The 21,828-nt window shown below is 34.4% G+C and overlaps 1 protein-coding gene across 7 annotated transcripts; it reads left to right on the top strand.

The window, feature by feature from the left end:
• The first annotated feature begins 26 nt into the window (after positions 1 to 26).
• On the top strand, positions 27 to 19,695 carry LOC135156677 (phospholipid scramblase 1-like). Of its 7 annotated transcripts, XR_010295729.1 has the most exons (13): positions 292 to 446; positions 2,397 to 2,467; positions 7,651 to 7,831; positions 8,345 to 8,422; positions 9,179 to 9,255; positions 9,771 to 9,907; positions 10,298 to 10,418; positions 10,632 to 10,734; positions 11,219 to 11,277; positions 12,016 to 12,064; positions 14,012 to 14,054; positions 14,668 to 14,716; positions 15,817 to 19,695. XR_010295729.1 is itself a non-coding variant. In XM_064109628.1 (11 exons), exons 2-10 carry the CDS (start codon positions 2,462 to 2,464, stop codon positions 14,710 to 14,712), a joined length of 807 nt encoding a protein of 268 aa, XP_063965698.1. In that variant the 5' UTR covers positions 253 to 446; positions 2,397 to 2,461; the 3' UTR covers positions 14,713 to 14,716; positions 15,817 to 19,695. The 7 variants fall into 7 exon arrangements, 3 of the variants coding, with proteins under 3 accessions (XP_063965698.1, XP_063965697.1, XP_063965699.1); XR_010295728.1 differs by lacking the exon at positions 14,012 to 14,054 and having other exon boundaries at positions 27 to 446; XR_010295730.1 differs by lacking the exon at positions 14,668 to 14,716 and having other exon boundaries at positions 256 to 446.
• Positions 19,696 to 21,828: the final 2,133 nt, after the last annotated feature.

The following is a 21,828-nucleotide window of genomic DNA, read 5'->3' as shown; positions in this document are numbered from 1 at the left end:
GGCACTAGTGATCTCAATATTCAAATGCTCATAACTCTTTTATTGCTAGTCCTATTTTACTCAAAGTTTTGTTGATCTTATTCTTTGATTTTTCTGCTTTCACAAAAGCTAACTTGCTCCAAGAGTTTCATTCTCCTTTAATTGTTGTCATTTCTCCATGGTTGGATACAGCTACTGGCGACTAGAACTCGTAGACTAGCATTTAACACTCGGCAAATATATTCTATTCATAAAATAGGGAGAGTGTTTATTATTATGCAAATGTTTGGATGTTCGGTGCGATCAGCGCTCACACCCATTCAACACAATACAGCAATAGGTGTACTGTTACACCATTACATAAATGCACTATCTCCCTCAACAACAGTGGATCGACTATATATTATAATCACTGTGTGCAGGATAGCAACCGGTAATATCCCTTTCTATCTACTGCAAATACGCTGGTAAGTTTTAAAATATTCAACTATTTCGAATCTGTTTGTTTGCATGAAAGAGAAAATTAGGACGAAATAGAAAGGTGAAATTAGATTATCGCTATGATTAGATTTTTTTTAAATCATGATCATGAAAATTAATTACCAGTATGTATTACTTGTTATACTTTTGCGTTGATGACATGGACATGCTGGTACGGGGTTGCGCCCAGCTGCATTGTTCTTCTCACGCATATGAATTTGTATTATCGTATGGCATGTTTATAATTGTTATTTTTTATGTTTCGACGAATAAACTGATTTAATGTCATAGTCCTGCTAGCTTGATGTTTTTGTCCTGATTGTGATCGAGGAAAATATTATCACGTCCTTTTACAATGCCTTTTTACATACAGTAACTCTTCTAAATAATGTGATAGTTGGGGCCTATGTATAATGTGAATTCAATTCAGTCGAGTTTATAATCCTTAATTTAATCATTTAGAAATAATTTATAATTATGAATAATGAATATTTTCATTATATTGGGCCTCACGCCTGGCCTCACGTAATAAAATTTTCTGCCCCAAAATGGAGAAAAAATATATAACAGAAGAATAAACAATATGATTTGGGGTCGATCAAGCTCATATGCATCGAGATAGTACTTGATGTAATTAAAGCATGGATGATAAATACAGTTTATGATGTTGGATGAAGATGCTCATGATAAGTATTTGTGATGATGTAAATGCTATGGTGATGGTAGTGATGATATGATGATGATGATGAAGATGATGATGGTGATGATGATGACGATGATGATGATGATAAGAAATAGGAGGGGGGCAATGATAGGTGTTGTAGTCGAATGACATGATGGGGATTTTTTTGCATGCGCCATGTCAACATCAACAATGCAATCGAGTATATTGATAAAAAAAAACCAAAGTAAGTGATTTATGAATTACGTAATAAATGGTAATTGTATGTACAGTGTAGTAGTATTGCAAAAAAAAAACTGTACAAATTAAGATAATCAAAGCAGACCCCATGGCCCCATAATAAGCCTACACAAGTAAAATGTCTAATTGATTTTCTTCCCTTCATGTGTTACGCAACATCATTTAAAACATGAAGCCTAAATAAGAGAGGTTTAATTGGTATTTATATGATTGGAAAGTTTCTTTACAGAGGGAAGTGTGGTTTATATTTCATGTTGTCGAAGGTCGGGTACTCGGTTGAGTTCAGGATTTTAGACTTATATAGGAAAGATTCTCAGCGATAACGGAGAAGAGGGTGGTGATTGTCATGATTGTTATGTATGAAGATTATGAGGAGGAGGAGGAGGAGGAGGGTGATTGTCATGATTGTTATGTATGAAGATGATGATGAGGAGGAGGAGGAGGAGGATGATGATGATGATTATTATTATTGTGGTGGTTGTGGTAGTGAAGATGATGGCTATGATGATAATGGTGATGACGACGATGATAATGGTGGTGATGACGATAATGATGACGATGATGATGATGACTGTGATGATGATGATAATGATGATGATGATGACTATGATGATGATGAATGATAATGATGATGATGGCGATGATGATGATGACTATGATATTGATGATAATGATGATGATTATGATGATGACGATGATAATGATGATGATGATGATGACGATGATGATGATGATGATGACTATGATGATGATGAATGATGATGTGATAATGACTATGATGATGATGATGATGATGATGATGATGATGATGACAATGATGATGGTGATGTAATATAATTGTACTTATTCATAGGAGAATATAAAAGACGAATATAGGCCAGTATCGGGTAGGTTGAGATGTTTTTCGACTAAATCAGCAACTTTGCTTCGTGGAATTTCAATTCCCAGATGATTCTTCTATTATCCCCATTGATGAAAATAATTTTTTTATTCCATTACGATATCTCAAATACAGATCAAGTGCACATATTACTTCCGAATTGAGATCATTATCATCTAGTATAATTCTACCACATCAAGATGGCAGTAAGTATATCATTCATTTTTGTACAATAATCTTGTCATTTATTTTTGAAATAAAGAACCATGTAGAGGGGTGAGATATATTTCATAATTTTCTTTGTTTTCGTATGAGAGATGAAAATGAGGATTTGAATAAGATGCCTCACTCAGATCGTCGAACTTCCCTTACATTTTTCAGGTTTTTTTTTTTTTTTTTTGGGGGGGGGGGGCGTGGCCGAATTTTGAAGAAAAAAATGTTCACCGGAAGATCGAATACGGACTTCCGACAAGAAGAATTATCATACCATAGAGAACTTCAGTCACACCCATGTACCCAACTCCAGACCAATAGAAGTTATAACGTTATGTCCAATGGCATATTACCAGTCGGTTTGGAGTCAGTTTCGTAGTGTGACTGTGGCTCTATAGACATCGCTGGACCACTTCACGTTCCCGTATAAATCGAAATTTGATCCGCGACGAAGTTCATCTTGTAGGCTAATTACCAATTGTGATTGCATGGACCCTATCCGGGTTGAAAAAAAATTGATATTTTTTTGCATTCCAATGGAATATAATATAGATGAATTTGTGATGCACACTTAGACGTGCATGCATGTGCAAACTTAAAAACTTCTACATGTAGTTGAAAATGACCACATATTATAATAAGGGTAAGATGACTCGGCCTACATCTATATTATTTTAGGCATATTTAGTATTCTATATAGTACTACAGTTTGACTCGGAACACGGTATTGATATTATAACATCAGTTGCACCGGAATGACTACCTATGTAGCCGGCTATGTAGTCATAATTATGTTTTATAGGTTTCGCTCACATTTCTGCTTCATATTAATATGTAGGGGCCATGCCTCCTTTAAGAAACTCCCATTCAGAAGTAAGAAGTTCATTGATGAACACAAATAAAAGCCAGCCTAATCGTGCTCTCAGATTTATGGTTGGAGGACATGATTTCGAACGCAGTACGCCGCAATGTAACATCGATTCGATGAAATTGCCATCATCGCTATAAATAGAAAATCAAATACAATACAAATGTATAAACTTAGTCATCATGGAAACTTTCCAATATGACCGAATTTTGAGAAGAATTGAATGGTATGGTCCGCCATGTAAAGTTTTTAATACACATGGGTTTTTTGGTTTATACCTTTTTTCCTGATATATCATCAGGAACCATTTCATGGCGATATTTTGCAAATTAAATATTGGCATTCACCAATGGCTAGCTACCTAACGCCAGAGCATTTGTGTTTGCGTTGGCACAACATGACATGCGTTCGCATTTTGCCATCTTGTATGTAGGCTGTCGTTTAGGGGTCTGTTCTGTCAAAATTGAACTTCCCGTGTGTAAATATGTTAAGTGAATTAAGTTTGGGACGTAGAATTTTGTACGGCATTTATCTTAATTTGTATGATTATGAAATTCAACTTGTGTCATGTATTGAATTAACATTGAGGTAATAGACTTATTATTTATCGCATTTCATGTTTTTATTCATATTCTTTACATTCATGCGGAAGTGAGGAGGGGAGCCGGGGGGTTCTACTGAATTTTCATATCAATGAATCAATAATAATTCGTCCTTCAGTTAAATAAGTTGTCATAACACATCTAGTTTACTTACTTTGATCTAACCATAATTCATTCATAATTAGGCCTATAGACCTCTATATATTTACTTTAGAATCTTGTTTAATATATTCTTTCATTATTATCCAAAAGATCAAAATTATTCACTGAATATACATGTAGGCCTATAGTTTAAAGATTACAACAAAAATGCACATTCAAAATTGTTGGTTGTTCGTGGATCCATATTTTTTTTCCGGAAATGAAGGTTGTCATAAATGAAATCGATTCATCTCTTGATTCAAAGCAGAAAGCTTTACTATCAGAATATTGTAAAAGAAAATAGTCGTGATGATAAATGGTTATTGTTATAGCCTGAATTCCAATGGCAATACACTTGACTGAACTCTAAACAAAGCCCGGGAACAAAGCAAAGAAAACTATTGTGAGTGCCTCAAGCATTGTGACCTTGTGACCTATGGTCTTGACGTGACGTAAGCATCCAAATGATATTGTGACGTAATCATATTGTACTTTGCTAGACTTTCATCGAAAGAAGTTTACAAAGGTTTTTCATGGGTAGCAGAAATTCTGTGGTATTACAATCGTACATTTCATACTTGGATTGATTGAATGATGTGTGAACAATAATGTTTTCTGAGGAGTCTTTTGAGATCATTACGTGTTGATATGTTATATTGACATCAGCCCTCCAATGATCGCTCTATGTGCCTCTTATGGGCTAGGATTACACTGTTGAATAGAATGGGTTATGATCGAATGGCATTGCCGTACGCATAATTTTTTTTTTTTTTTTTGGGGGGGGGGGGCAAGACGCTTGAAAAAAAAATCGAAAAAACTCAAAAGTGAGTGAGTGAATTGACCGAGCTTGTCATGGGGGTGATTTTGCATTTATTAAAGTAAAATTTAACGATTTCGTACACACTTTGGGTGAATATTGTTTGATTGGTTGGGATTTTTTACCTGATTGCTAAGAAAGCATGAATGCTTGTAAGCAAGCAACCAGAGGACCGACGGCTTAAGGTCCTCTCCGAAGGACCTGGTAATGAGGATTAATGCCTTACCAAAGGGCAATAGCGCACCAAGTGTGAATCGAACCCGGGTCACCGGAATACGAATCCCCCGCTCTACCGACTGAGCTATTGTGAGAATAGTCAGTATAAAATGTAAGTTTTCAAAATTTCGGGGGGGAGGGCAACTGCTCCTGTCACCCCCCCCCCTCCCGCTTCGTACTGACACGTCGAATGGATATGACCTACAAGTATTTATTGCTGATGAATTTTTACAGTTTTGTCCACCTCGCAGAAGAGTCATTATCTTTTAATGACATACGTTAACATTTCTATCTTCATTAGATAGCAAGACAACCCAAGCATATTTGATGTATATAGTATTGATTTGAATTGATATGGAAAAATCAAACGAATATAGCTATATACCTTACACTATGAAATCTCATCAATTACATGTTTTTTTATAACTTTTTATTGATATTTCTTTCATATATAGGTCTAAATAATGCATAATCTAGTTGGAACGAACATAATGGCGTTCGTGCCGAACATGTTTTATTCCACTATATATTTCATTTTTTATCGAACATTGGTATAAAATGTTTAAATATGTGTTCCATTAACCCTGATAATGTATATAATAATTTTGTATTGTTTTGTAATATAACTTGTGATAATAGATGAAATGGATATCTTTGAAAATCTGTAAAAATATCATTACTGGATAGACATTATTTCCGTCAAGGATCATCATTCCATGTTTATAATTGTTTTTTTTTTCTTGAAAAGGGGAAACTCCAAAATTATACTTCGTCGATGTTGATTTGAATGTTCATTAATTCATTTAAATCAAATCGATGTTGAGGTGAAATAACTTTGACGTTGATTTGTTATGTAGGCCTATCATGCCTATATATGGATCTCAAATATGTTTTGCTTTCGTTCATTAATGAAAATATTAACATTTACCACCCAAAATGCAGCAATTTGTATTTCATTTTGTGAAACGATTGTGTAATGGAAACAGGTACGTTTAATGTACATGCTTATAGTTCTTTTCTATTGAATCTCGACCAAAGAAAACATCGCCCACCATCTCCATGGCGTTGCGTTGCTCCTCAACAATACAAAAGTGTACCACCCATGCAAATGAATGTAATCGTTACGTAACATGGTCCAGTTTCAACAAACCGAACGTTATTTTTAGTTTGTACAAGTGCTCATCTTGTTCAAGGCATTATTTGAACGCTTCTGTGGAACACGAAAGTCATATATAGGTGTATTTAGTTAGTTTGAGAAAGTCAATCTACAGTATAGTTAACAAGCATGTAGGGAAGCTTTTTGAGGCCCGTTGAAACACTATATTGTATTTGTCCGATTTTATGTATGGATTACTCCAAGTCTTGATAAAGATCGAATCAAAATAAAAATTAACATAATAAAAAAGTATAGTGCGATTGTGCCTATTGAAGCCAATATTGCAGCTTGTTTTATAACGTGCAACTCTCAACCAACATTCAAATTTACAATGGGAACTTAATTTATTTGATTCTCCCCAAGGAGCAATAAAATAGGCCTGTAACATTGGTATCGAATTGCCCTAATATAATCATGATTTATTATAGCAATTTCTCATTTGACTTGGTATTGAATGTGAAATAAATTATGTTACCATATAATTCATGATCTTATTGATAATTCATTGTGTCTTTTTATTTTTTCAATACTTGCTTTTCGGTGCGATGTTATTTTACAACATTATAATCTTATAGGTATTTATAACTTCCTTTTTGTATCGACTGGGATTATCCCCGAAAATCTTGAATACGCTAAAATAATAATTTTGCAAGAATGTGATAACGACTTCGATTCTTTCATATATACTCAATAAATCTACTCTGATCCTGGGCCGTTTCAGATGAAAAGTTTTGAAATTCATGATCACATCGTAGGAGCATGAACAAGTATTTTTTTACGAAGTGCTTTGAAAGGACTTCATTATAGCATATCTTATTGAAATCTTTATATATTATTTACCTTTGATTTTAAATATAAATTGAAGTATATATAGGCCTATATACTAAAACAAACAGATCAAATCATAATGATAAAAATAAATATTGAAAAGATTAATTTCAAAATGTTTAAAAACTCACTGCACAGCGGTAGTTTTTTTTTAAGGGAACATTTAAAACTAAAAAGTTATAACTATGCATCCACTTTTTTTCTTATTATATTTTTCTTCTTCTTCTTCTTCTTCTTCATCTTCTTCTTCTTCTTTTTCTTCTACTCTTTCTTCTTCTACATATTCTTCTTCTCCTCCTCCTTCTTCTCCTCTTTCTTCTACTTCCTCTTCTTCTCCTCCACCTCCTTCTTCATCATCATCGTCTTCTTCTTTTACCTTTTCTTCTTTTTCTTCTTCTTTTTCTTCTTCTTCTTCTCCTCTTCCTCCTTCTTCTTCTTCTTTTTCTTCTTCTTTTTCTTCTTCCTCTTCCTCTTCTTCTCCTCCTTCTTCTTCGTCTTCTTCTTCTTCTTATTCTCCTCCTCCTCCTCTTCCTCCTTCTCCTTCATAGCAACCGCCACCACCACCACAAATGGCAATGAACCCCATAGGGGCACAGCCGGGCGGGAAGCCCCCTGTCAACTGGATGCCTGCCCCCACAGTTGCTGCACCTCAAGGATGCCCGCCAGGTCTGGAATACCTCACGCAAGTCGATCAGCTGCTTGTTCACCAGATCGTCGAACTCTTCGAAAGTATGATATCATTTTAGATAGATAGATAGATAGATAGATAGAAAGATATGTACATAATCACAAATAGTTTAGAAAATGTCGTAGAAATAAAATCGTAGATCTTAAAAGGAGCAAAGCTCTCAAAAATGAAAGGTAATGTCACACTCTTCGTCAGTGCCCATGATGTGACAAGAAAATATGTAATAGATATGTACATATACGTACATGGACATACATACACACACACATACAGATCCAGATTTCAGAATCATATGGGAGGATATTGAGCATTGGCACATTATAGTAGTTTCAATATGAGGTACATATTGCATTCAATATGATTTAAATGTTGAATTATGTTATTCCTACTTCAATTTTTTTTAACAGCTTGATTTAATCATCTTGATTTCTTTCTATATTATATTTCTTTGTCCTCTCATTTTCATTTTTGAATTAATAGTTAATTTGATACAGTAGTTGCCATAGTTACTGTACACAGTACTGACTGTACAAATGTATTTTCTTTCTTGACAGTGTTCACTGGTGTTGAGATGGCAAACAGATATGCCATCAAGAATAGTCTTGGTCAACAGGTCTACTTTGCTCACGAAGGTATGCATTTCATTTACAAAATACGTTGTATCTTAGAAATTTATTGGTCTTAAGCATTTCTTTTAAAAATAATGGAATGTAATCCAATAATATTCCTTCATTTTCTATGTTAGATGATTTATTTTACATATAACCTTTCAAGTATTACACAGCAATCTAACTCATAGGGTAGCGAGGCCCTTTAATACAAAATCACGTGTAACTTAGAAGAAATTCACGTATAAAGCCCATCAGTTCGCTTTGCAAACGTCTTTTCGATATATTTCAACGTTCTTCTCATTTCCATAATTTTATATTCTCTCCCGCGAACATGGTTGTGTCAAACTTTATTTCCACGTAACTTTACATCGCAAAATAATTTCATGTATATTCAGAACTGAATTGAGTTGACTATTCTTTATTTAATTGATACTTCTATAATTGTCCAATATAAATTTTAAAGTGTTCAGACGACATTCATTCAAGGCGTGCATAGATAATAGCTTATTTTATAACCGTAAATAGGTATACATTTACCATCTGGCCATTTTCCATTTGAAATGTCTCCTTCTAATTCGAACAATGGGTTATATATTCAATTAAAGTCGCACAACTTGTGCATGTGATATACATGTTCCCAGATTACTTTAGTTCAATTATAAATCTGTGATATTTTCATAGAATTGTTTATAGGGTGTATCATGAAGTGATTTCAAATTTCATGAAAAACGATTTGCGATACAGCTCTTCTTAGTTTGTTTCTTTCTTTGTTTATAGAGTCAGACTTCTGCATGCGTCAATGTTGTGGACCCCAGCGTGGCTTTATCATCCACATCACAGACAATAGTCAACAGGTATGTGTTATATTTTATGCGTCAGATCGTTATCAATGTACTTATTCTGTCACAATTACATATTGCCAAACCTGTCGCTCAACATTTGGCCAAGCCAATACCTAAATATCAGATAATTATACATGTAAAGTACATGGAAATTGCTTGTGCAACCCTAGATAGATAATTGACGCATTATAATTATATTGTTCAATTTCTTTGACCTTTCTTGCGTCTTGCGTCAATGTGTAGGAGGTTATGCGTATTGAACGTGAATCTTATGAAAGCAATGAAATCACGCTTATTTATTCATGTTTTAACTTTCTTGCGTCCACGTTTTTACTTTCTTGTCTCAATATTTAACTTTCTTGCGTCAATGTTTTCAATATCTTGCATCCTTGTTTAACTTCCTTGCGTCAATTTTTGAACTTTCCTGCGTTTTGACCTTGCATCTGTGTTTCAACGTTCTCTCAATGATTCGATTTTCTTGCGTCAATGTTTAAATTTTCTTGCGTCAATGCACTGACTCTTTACAGGAGGTGATGCGTCTTGAACGTGAATTCAAGTTCTGTGCTGGTTGTGGATGGTGCGCTGGTCCTGACAGTGAAACCTGTTCTTTTGAGGTCAGGGTCGAAGCCCCAGTGGGAAACATCATCGGATACGTAAGACAGGCGTAAGTTCCATTGAAATTTATATTTATACCCACTTGCGTAAAGATGGCGGCGCTTGGAGTACTGAACTCTCAAAAGTTCAACGATCAAAAATAGGCAAAAAAAGAGAAAAACAAACAAATAAAGGGGAAAGGGGAGATGATTCATGTATTATTTCTTTTAATATTATGTCAAAACCTATCACAAAATCTGATTTTCAATCTGAAGAAATGCTAAAGTGTTTGCTCCCTTGCTTCGCTCGCTCATGACTTGTGCCCCTTCAAAATCATGGGCTTGTTGCGCCACTGTTTACAATGGAACTATACATGTATATTCATTGGGGTCCCACCCTCTGGACTCTTCACTGGAAGAAGGTAATAATGAATACTATCGCACTATATTTATTTTTCCAGGCAATATTACCTTGGGCCCAAGTTTGACATTCTTGATGCTGAGAGGAAACCCGTAGTCAAGATCAAAGGACCCTACTGTATGTGTCAAGACATCTGTTGCCAAGGAGATATCGAATTCGATGTAAGTTACAAATTGTCAAGAAGTCAATGAATTTATGAATATACATCATAATATCTAGCATTTTTTTTTTACAAACATGCATTTTATATATTGACTTTGCTGGTTGTCCATACTTTCGATTGATCGGATCAATCACAACTCTTTGTAAGACGGGCCCCTGATGTTTAGTTCATTACTTACATCATTGGATATATTCCATTTTCTTGTATTCAGGTCTTTACCGGTGACATGGCTTCAACGATTGGAAAAGTATCAAAACAATGGCCAGGATGTTTTAAGCACGCGTGGACTGACGCTGACAACTTTGGTGTGACATGTGAGATATTCTCTTTTTTTGTAATTTTTTCGCATTTAATTTAACAATCTATTGATTTATTCGCACATTTGTATCATCGATCGATGAATTTGTATATTTTTATTTATTCCTGAGGTAATTCCTCTGATTCACATACACAATTTCAAAAGTTTATGGATAATGTTTATGAAATTGAATATACCTGCCGGCATTCTTTTGTTTTAACAGTATACTTCAAAAAGATTAGTCAGTGTAACACTTTAGAGATAATAATAAAATAATATTTTCCTCTTTTCATAGCGTTAGATACATCGGAACACGTCTCTTAGCGCTTTTACATGATTTTATTATTTCCCCGATCACTGGATCCGAGCTTGCCCGCATACAAGGTTGCATCCATTTCCAGGGGAGCATTCGAACCTGAGTTTCAAAACTCAATAGCTACATGTACATCAATTATTTTATTATCATTTGACTTCATGTTTTATTTTGTTATTTTTTATAGTCCCTGTCGATCTGCATGTGAACGTGAAGGCGACCCTCTTGGCGGCTGTGTTCCTTATTGTAAGTGCTTTATACTTATATTTTCTTTTTTTTAATTATCTTGCTGTTCACTTTCATTCTCATCTGTTTGTATAATACAGTGCATGGGTGTTATGTGTTACTTTAGAGTCATTATTTCAGTTAAATTGGGTGAATTCTTATTTTATATTGAACTATTTCTTTCTTTACCAAACTAACATTGTGTTGTGTATTTCCATATCACTCTACACTTAATCCCGGATGACGTCATCCTTGACATAGATGAGTGAACAATATGTCTATATCGTTATCGGGATCGAGTTGCATCATGGGTGAATAATGTATCCCGATATTGGTCCTCCCATCAACACGTGTTTTTTTTCTTCATTTCATGAGCATGATGGGGAAATAAATTCGTCTGAAATTTTATTATGTTCTTTCCGATGAGAGTTTTCCTTTCTTGAATGCACGAACTGTTTGATTTGTTTAAATATCTTTTAACATTGTGTAAAAAGTAGTGTTGTTTTTACATTTTCTGAGTATTAACAATAACAATTATTTTCCTTCAATGTGTACTCTTGCCTATTCCCCATTTATCTCCCTTTTTACCCCCTCACTCTCTCTCTCTCTCTCTCTCTCTCTCTCTCTCCATGTCTTTCCTTGTGTGTTTGGGTGGGTGTGTGTGTTTCCCTCTCTCTTTCGCTTCTTTCCTCTATGTTAACTCCTATATATACCTCCTATTCTACTTCTATTTCTTCTCATTTTGTGTGTTACATTTAGGACTTCATGTTCTTTGAGACGTCAAACAATAACAACAATTAATCACCAGGTAAAACTATAAATATTAATAAATAATGCACTCTAAATTTGAAGGGATTTAAAATAAATCCAGGTGGACTTTAGTTAGTGACCAATCGAATTTTGGATTTAATTTCAATCCTAAGAAAATAATTTTAAATCTCAAGGGATTTGAATTTGAATCCTTTGAGATTTAAAAATGATTTTTTTTTTTTTTTTAAATTAAAACTAAATCACAAATTCGATTTAGCACTAATTACAGTCCACCTTGATTTATTTTAAATCCCTGCAATGGAGTTATATCGTTAACCTTTTGAAAACTTAAAAAAAGATGTTTACTCTTGCTGTTTCGAGTCAAAATGATTCAAATCTTTGATGAAAATGGCGGGCATGATATGAATGAAAACCAAGCGGAAATCTACAAATGAATAATTGAATTTTCTTTAATATCGCATAAATAACGCCTATAATATGTAATTTATTATGTTTATGCAAGGGCTCATTCGTTACAAATTCGCTACTATAGTCCTGAATTTATGGTTATCTGAAGGGGATGGTCATGCTAATTTCTGTCTATAGTAAATTCCTGATATAGCACCCTGTCACATAATATGTGATTTCAAGTCCGGTGTTAGCCTTGGTGTTGGTGTTGAAATTTGGATTGCTTCCCCTAGTTCCAAAACTTATTCAGAGTTGAACCGGAACTTGTCCGTGGTTTATTTATGCTATAGTTCTTTGATCATTTTTTCTTCATCCACCGACTACGAATTATTTCGTTCACCAAAAACGTGAATCCAGTATATAACAATAAAAAAATGTATCTCAAAACTAGACTATGCTTTAGACGACTCATGCCCCTTTCATAAACCCAATTATGCGGCTAATAGCAGCATAATTTGGTCGTAAATTTGGAGGAGGACCAAAGTTATCCGCATTATTTTGATGCTGCAATTATCCGCATAATAGCGGCATCGGGACCAGATTTTGACTTTATGAACGCATTTCCAAATAATGCGGATAATTGCCATGGTGCGGTCACAAGGTCACCCTTTTCCAACACAACCGCATCGGAGGGGCGTGTGCAGTTGTCATGACGATTATCCGCCTTTTTCAGGACGGGCGCTCGTAAAAATAGTGCGGATTATTTTCGGAGTTTGTGAACGCAATTTTTATTGAATTATCCGCATTACTCTTAGGCGGCTAATTGGAGGATGGGTTTATGAAAGGGGTATCATACTGGCTTGTCTAATTATTTTCTAATAATTAAACACCACTCCGACTGAATCCATCTCGTCTAATATCACTTTGGTCTAATATCACTTTGGTCTAATATTATGCCTGTCCAAGTACACATTCGGCTCGCGCTCATTGTAATATGTTGAATTATCATTTTTCTTTGGGACTTACTGAAAATGTATATTTGACGAATTGCCAGTTTGTCTTATATCTCATCAGATTGAGCAATTGGTTCCGTCTTAGTTATAGACAAATGGTAATGAATCAAATGAAAATGTTAATGGTTAATGTTAATGGTTGTTTAAGTTGTTGACGAATATTGCTTTAACATGTGGGACGAGATTAAATATGTACTAGACGAGTGCGATGAGACCAAAATGTAAAACACTCTAAAAATAGTTGGGCACAACTATTGGTTAAAATCTGTCCAAATAATGGGTAATAAAAACTGATAATTGGGTAATTTTGCTCAAGTGGATAATAATTGCCCAGAATATATATATTTTTTACCAACATACATTACCCAACACAGTGGACAGTATGTTGCCCAACATTTTAAGTTTGTAGATATTCTTTTTGCATATTAACATGCATGACTTTGTTTGATCTATATTGCCATTCACCCTGTCATTTAATAGTCTTATGTTCCTTCTCTCTCTTTCTCTTTTTTTTTAATGTTTTCCTCAAACTCTTTCGGTTGTGATAATCTATGCCCTTATACTTATACTACGTGTGTTTATAGGATTTCATGTTCTTTGAGTCATCAAACAATGAAAATTGATCAGGTAAATATGTGTATTAGTGTCTATCAGATGCTCTCTATATTCATTAATTAAATTAGTCAATCATGATAATTAGGCAATTTAGTAACATGCATGTATTCATTTTCCAAAATCAATATAACTATTGCACGGAAGCTTTAAAGTGCCATCTACATCATGTCGACTTAAAAATGAAAATCAAACTTTTTTTACGTAGCGAGTCAGGCTATTTTGCCAATACGACTCATGTAGGCCTAAAAGTTATATATGTCGCCATGGCGAGATACATAATCTACTTATAAATATCTAGATGTCGTTTTGGTAAGATATGGCGGAATTTGCGATATAACATAGGAGATGCCATCTCCATGGTAACATATAACTTTATATAATTTTAAGTCGACCTAAAAATATAATTTGTATTTATAAACCATGTCGTCATAATGATGTTGTAGAATCGATATGGTAAGATATGGAATATATCGCTATCTTTTCAAGCAAGTGGCATTTTAAAGCTTCCAATCACCATGAACATGATGAATTTTGTCGCATGCATATTTCATTATTAGCTTTTCTTTTCAATCTTCTTCCTGTCAACCTATTTTGTTTTTATTATTTTCCTCCTTACTTCTTGAAGGACTTTATGTTCTTCGAGGAATCGAACAACGGCGACAGTGGCTAAACAGGTAAAAGTGAATGAATTTCTGTCGGGACTGCAAGGGCGACGCCACGGGGAGGACAGGGGTGACCACCCTCCTCTGAATTTTCAAGTATATTGAAAGGGGGGGGGGGGAGAAATGGATAATTAAAGAGAAAGAACGAAGAAAGAATGCTTTAAAGAGTTTGGGTCGATGATCTATAATACCACTATTATTGAATCCAAGATTATTGTAAGTGAGAATTCCCTGATTCAACGGAGAAAAAAGTGACGTCTTCTCTTGGATGGACACCCCCCCCCCCCCTCCTTCAAAATACCGCGGCGTCTCCCCTGCTCAATATGGGTGACTGTCCTTCATTTCGTTTATCATTATAAGTTAGTAGCAACGAATGTTCTTTGGTCTGTATAGCTTTCCAAATATGGTTCTGGGGAGCGGCTTTTCATCAACATTTTCGTCCGACAAGTTGTCAGGTCTGACAACTTTCCTTGATAATGATTGGCTGAGGGGCACGGTTACCATAGTAACTGTCGGATAAAACAGTACTTGTCGGATATTGAACGTCTGACAAGTCCTTTCGTGAAACGCTATCTGATGTTGATTGAATAAATTAAAATGGCAAGATAATTCCAATATTCATAATTTGTGAAACACTATTCATAAAAACGATGTTAATGTAGTCACTCAGTGTCATTGGTGGTGATTATGAATGAATGGCAGTCAAAATAAATAACCACCTTATATCCAATTTTGAAAATGCGGACAAAATGTAACTTTTTTTATCTTTCCTCATTCAAAATTAGTTTTCTTGTAAATTTATGAAGATTAGATATGTTGGCAATGAGTGAAACAATAAATTTTGTCCATTATACCATGCAGGTCTCCGATGATGATATTCACTCTATGTCATTATTTTTCTTATTACATGAACAAAGAAATCTCAAAGAAACCCCCTCCCCCCACTTTGTAGAACCAAAATAATAGTGATATGTTATTCAACGAGAACTCGATTGGGTATTAATTATTCATAGTCATAGATGACCTTATTTTTTCGTTGTCGCCAGACCTAATAATGATAATTAATGCTAACAATCCATCTTTCTTCCCCATCCCTCTCCCTTTCAATGCAGGATTTCATGTTCTTCGAGACATCAAACAACAACAACAACAATAATTAAGAAGAATGATCACCAAGCATCCACGATACCGATTACGATATTCCAAATGTGCCATGTTGTCTGTAAATTGCGGTTTATTTTCTTCAATGATTGTAACATTATATTGTCTGATAATGAAACATCTAGGTGATGGAATAATAGATTTCTTAAAGACATTACGTCACGAGATTTATATAGGTAGCGATCGATTCGCAGTCACCAATTTGATTAGGCAGATTGACATCAACAAAATAAGTTGAGTATGCGATTTACATTTTTAAATGTAACTAAAGACTTGATAGAGACTGATCAGAATACTTTGAAATATAAGAACCTGGAAAATGTATATGAATCCTTTAATATAAGGCCTAGATAATACTCTGCACTCGCGGAATAAACGGGTGCGACCGTCCCCCTCTTTAATGCCGCTCGTAATTATTATCAGCGCCATCTCTAGTTCTCGTGACGTATTGGCTTTGATAAATGTTATTACTATAGTGGGTAACTGTAATTTATGCAACATAAAATTAAAGAGTTTTGCGGAGATATGCTTTCATTTATTGTTTTCAGTGGTATTTGTAATGGAAATAAACATCAAAGTCAATATATCATTTGTTTTTTCTCCAGATTCTTGAAATTTTATGAAAGGTGGTTGTGACCTTTTAACACAGACAATCACCATGGGTATACTTTTTTATAATTCGTATTCATATCCAGTGATGCATTCATTAATCCGATCTAATATCTCATTAAAATATTAGATTGACTACGGGAACTGTATTTATGACGTCATGAAATATCATTCAAACAATATTTATCTTTTAAAATGTATATTAATAGAGGCTGAGCATCACACACTGTTCTACATTTGGTGAACATACGCAGAAGTTTATGAACATCTGACGTGTTGTGCATGATGTATTAAGGTACAGTTACATCAACTAAGCCGACTCCAGTCCGATCAAAGCTATTACATTATTCCCAATGGCATACCATCGAGATCGGTTTGGAGTCGGTTTCGTTGGTGTGACTTTAACATATAGTAAGAATGTATTTTAGAGGCTTTGGGTAAAGGTTATTTCTAACGTATATGATATTTTTGTGTAAATATAAAACTGTTATTCCATGTTTTCTGTTTTCTATATAACACCATCATCATTCCGAATTGAATTAAGGTTTGCGGTTCTCATAAGTTTCTGTTGTATAATTTCAAATGATTGGAAAGTAAAGATAGAAAAATGATGAGAATAATTTTAGCGCACAACCAAAAGACATGTTAATCAGGGCTGATAATAGGACTATAGATATTCCTACTTCCATAACCATTATAGAAGGCTTAATTTTTCAACAATACACCCCCCCCCCCCTCCCTCCATCCACCCGAAAAAAGAATAACAGATAAGACAAAAGATGATTTTTCATCGCAAAATCAGTTGTGTTGCAACTACACCAGAGAATCACCCCTAGCACTTTATACCCATATGTGTCGTCATAACACATTCTCATTTCAACATCATCCGGTGTTGTGTTCAAACTGCATGGTGTAGGCCAGTGGCGGATCGGGGGGGGGGGGGCACATCCGGCCCGTCCCCCCCCCCCTTGAGAGTCATAGGCAATATTTTTAATGTAAATATGCTGTTCATACACAAGTGTACCCCCCCCCTCCTTTGAAAGTCACAATATATATTTTGAATGGGAACATGTCAAATTTTTGTAGGAGAATGTGCCCCCCCTTTTTTTTTGGGGGGGGGGTGAATCTTGGATCCGCCCCTGGTGTAGGTCTATTTTTAACACCTGCATGTGTTGTATTCTCACAACACTAACCGGTGTCGTCTTGACACCGTACTCTTTATAGTATATGAATTCAAAATATGTGCTTATAGCACCGGGTGTAAGGTGTAATTATATTCATTTTGATTGTGTTAATATGACTGAAGTCTGTCCAAACTTGCGATGAACTTCAACTCGATCGTGAGAATCGCAGGTCTTTATGATAACACAGAATAGTAGAAAATTTTTAAGTGAATAATGCATGCCTCCAAAATCATTGAGAATTAAATTTTGATATCTTTGTTCTTGAAACCAACAAAGAAAGATAACAAGATACCGTTCACATACCTATTGAGTATTAAAATTCTTGGATGTAAACCCACCCCCACCCTCACACTTACCCCACTCACACGCATCACTCGTGTACCACATTTTTTATAGCAAGTTTTTATTGAAAATCACGATAAAGCGCTTCCTTTTTATAGAGGACCAGAGCTTATATCCGAATGTAGACAACATTAGTGTAGAATATTTTGTACATTTATTGTGGTAAATTTGGTATCTCGTTAGTATAAAGTATGTAATTTTTTTCTTTGGAAAGCTTTTAGATTTGTAATGCCCTACATCTCACGTTTAGTATTTAACGAAGTAGCATATTATCATATAGTCGATGAACACGTACGATCAGATAAAAAGATTGAATAATATTTCCCATGTGAATTTGAACTTTTAAATCATATGTGGAATAATATCTGACCAAACATAATATTTGTGTCCTTTGGGATAGTTTAGGTATTTTCTGTATGGCATAGATTAAACACTTTTGCCTAAGAACGAGGCACTATAGGCCCTATAGAATTGTCCAATTTGTACTTTTCCAACACTATGTAATTTTATTCTTTTACACTTCAATGTCATCTTATCTTAACTTGTATATTAAAAGTGGTTTAGTTTAATTTGTGTCTTATTATCAGCTCGTTTATACCAAAAATACATAAATTTGATATATTATCATTCTAGTTATTTATTTTCATATTATTTAGGATATGTGCCTTTCATGACTGTATTATAACCCTCCCCCCTCTCCCTCTCCCTCTCCTTCTCTCTCTCTGGGCTTTGATTATGAGATTTGAATTGATTGTTGTGCTTTAAAATCCTTCCATTGGCTCACGTATAATGCAAATTTTATATCATTACGCAGTCTTTCAGATTCATCGATGGATTGCTAATTACACAATGCTGTAATAATTATATATGTATAGTTTCTTCATACATTGACCTATATATTTTACATCCTATGCCTTCTGTAATGGATTATTAGGAAATGAGATGGACCATCCATGATGTATTTGTATAAAGCTGACTGTTAAATGAATGTGTTCATCGCTTGGATGGCCGAATTTTTGGAACAACCGGGAAATGTAAATGTCAAACATGAAAATTGAAGACAAAATAGCTTATTTAAGTTTGGAATGCATGATTCTAAGTAAAAGGAGGCCTAATTATATGCTAATGAAAAACAAAGTTCCTATATACCAAATCTACCACTGACAGCACATGGCGTCATCATGCGATTTTGAATTAAAAGGGCCGACATGAACCTCTGTATATGAATTTGATAATTGAAATATTTTTCCGTTATGATTTTTGTTGTTTATATCATAATGAGTTTGCAAAAAAAAATCTTTCGCAAATCGACTGAATCTATTACAGTATGAAGAGTGTTCTGGTATGATGTGTTCTAACACAGTACATCAAGAGAGAGGTCGGGTGGCTTTTTCGAGCGTATTGATATCGAAAATTTTGGAAGAATTAAAGTGGTAGGCCCTATTACCGATATTTTCATTTCTTTGATATGTTTTGTATGCATGGTAAATAAAATATAGTGATTTATAATCAAAAGTAGAATTTATGTTATTTTCTTATCTGTAGAGAGTTACTGTTTTAGTTGTGAATTTATATGATTGAAATCAACTCTTGCAGTGACGTTATTTGCTCTTGGGTCGTAGAGTCTAATTTATCAAAGCCTGTATAATGGATTAATGTATATACATGAACTAATAAAATAGTGTTGTATAATAACATTGTGTTTCTTGCAATGCATTTTTGCTTTTGAATCACCGAAAATATAGCGACTAAAGCGAATATATCAACCCCCTGGTTCAAGTTTATTATAAAAAAAAATAATGAGAATACAATAACAGCAATATGATAATTTCTGAAATCGGATGAATGTTTAAGGACAAATCCAATCCACCCCAACAAAAAGTTGATTTAAATAAAAAGAAAAAAATCCAACAACTTAAAGGGATGGTCCGGGCTGAAAGTATTTATAGCTTAATAAATAGAGTAGAATTCACTGAGCAAAATGCCGAAAATTTCATCAAAATCCGATAACAAATAACAAATTTATTGAATTTCAAAGTTTAGCAATATTTTGTGAAAACAGTCGTCATGAATATTCATTAGGTGGGCTGATGATGTCACATCCCCACTTGTTCTTTTGTGTTTTATTATATGAAATTAGGTTTATTAAAAAAATTTCCTGCAAGAACTAGAAAAATTTGATTGACAACTCGTTTAATGCATTAGATATTTATTGCTGCAACTAATTTCATTAAAAGGGAGACATATTATTCACACAACTATGAAATAATGAAGAAAAAAATGATTTTATGTAATAACATAAGAAAATGGAAAGTGGAGATGTGACATCATCAGCCCACCTAATGAATATTAATGACAACTGTTTTTACAAAATATTGCTAAACTTTAAACTTCAATAAATTTATTATTTGTTATCCGATTTTGATGAAATTTTCGGCATTTTGCTCAGTGAATTCTACTCTATGTATTAGGATATGATTTTCAGCCCGGACCATCCCTTTAAGCATAACACTGAAAATTTCAAAATCGGATGTTATAAATATGAAAGTTATGGCATATTTAAGTTTCGCTTAATTTCACAAAACAGTTATATGCATATCCTGGTCGACTATATAGCAAATGAGAAGACTGATGACGTCACCCACTCACAATTTCTTTTGTATTTTGTTATATGAAGTATGAAATATTCTAGTTTTCTCCTTATTGTCAAGTGAAACAAAGATTAATTCCTCCCTGAACAGGCGGAATTAGCATTATTTTAATACTATATGGTTCAGTCAAGTTGGCCCTTATTTTCAAATCGGTAAAATGAAATATTGTATCATTCAAACAATAAAAACAAAAGAAAAAGTGAGTGAGAGACACCATCGACTGTCTCGTTTGCATGTTTATTTTATTTATTTATTTCGTTTTGTTTACCCAGGGTAACCCCATCAGTGGACTAAGCACTGTTTTTCTTGGGGGCCCTGCATACAAGTAACAAATACATGTACATACATATAATAAATACAAACAATGAGAAACAAGGAAGAAAATATGTTCAAAGAGACAAGCAACCTGCAGGACATACAGACATACTGAAATACATGTGTGTGTAAGTAGAACAAAAGTCAACATATTGTGCATATGCAAATCCATATAACTATATATTCCCTATGATCATATGATTATTGATTAATTTTGTGTTTAAATATTTGTTTGCTTGTCCCTGGAACCAGCCAGATAGGGGTAGTTATTTTAATTCAGTAGTTTCTCGCTCTCCAATAAGATGTAGCGAAGGATTGCCTCGAGACTGCACTACGGGTACCACTATCCAGCTGGTTCCATAGAATGGCAGCACTATGAGAAAAGGCCTTTTTTCCAGCCTGTGTGCGTACAAGCGGTACCACTACACCATTCTGGACTGAGTTTCTAGTTCTGTACGAGTGGACATTACTAGATCTTACTACGAGTTCAGAGAGATATATTGGCGCTTCCTCGTTAAGGATAATGTGCATTGTTTTACATCTATGGTATTTCCACCTTTCTTCAATCGACACCCATTTGAGTCTATGGAGCACCTGTTCAATAGGTGTAGAAAAATTAACTTTTAGGATTAGACGGGCCGTTTTCTTATGCTGTCTGATTAAGCCATCCTTAAGATACTGTGCACACATGCTCCAAGAATTACTACAGTAATCAAAGTACGGCAATATAAGTGAATTAGCTAAGACTTTTGAACTGTCAATCGTGAGGTATTTTCTAAGCCTACTGAGAAGAGCTATCCGTGAGCCAATCTTCTTCATTGATTCTTCTACATTCTTTTGCCATGTCATGGTATCATCCATC

Source organism: Lytechinus pictus, chromosome 14 (assembly GCF_037042905.1).
Source record: "Lytechinus pictus isolate F3 Inbred chromosome 14, Lp3.0, whole genome shotgun sequence".
In the NCBI taxonomy this organism is placed as follows: Eukaryota; Metazoa; Echinodermata; class Echinoidea; order Temnopleuroida; family Toxopneustidae; genus Lytechinus; species Lytechinus pictus.
This window is presented reverse-complemented; position numbering and strand designations above follow the sequence as displayed.

What these genes read in the sequence shown, in the direction of transcription:
- LOC135156677 (XM_064109627.1), top strand. An exon ending in ATCGGATACGTAAGACAGGC is followed by an intron (nt 9,908 to 10,297) that starts GTAAGTTCCATT and finishes TTATTTTTCCAG; the next exon opens with GCAATATTACCTTGGGCCCA. An exon ending in TGACAACTTTGGTGTGACAT is followed by an intron (nt 10,735 to 11,218) that starts GTGAGATATTCT and finishes TATTTTTTATAG; the next exon opens with TCCCTGTCGATCTGCATGTG.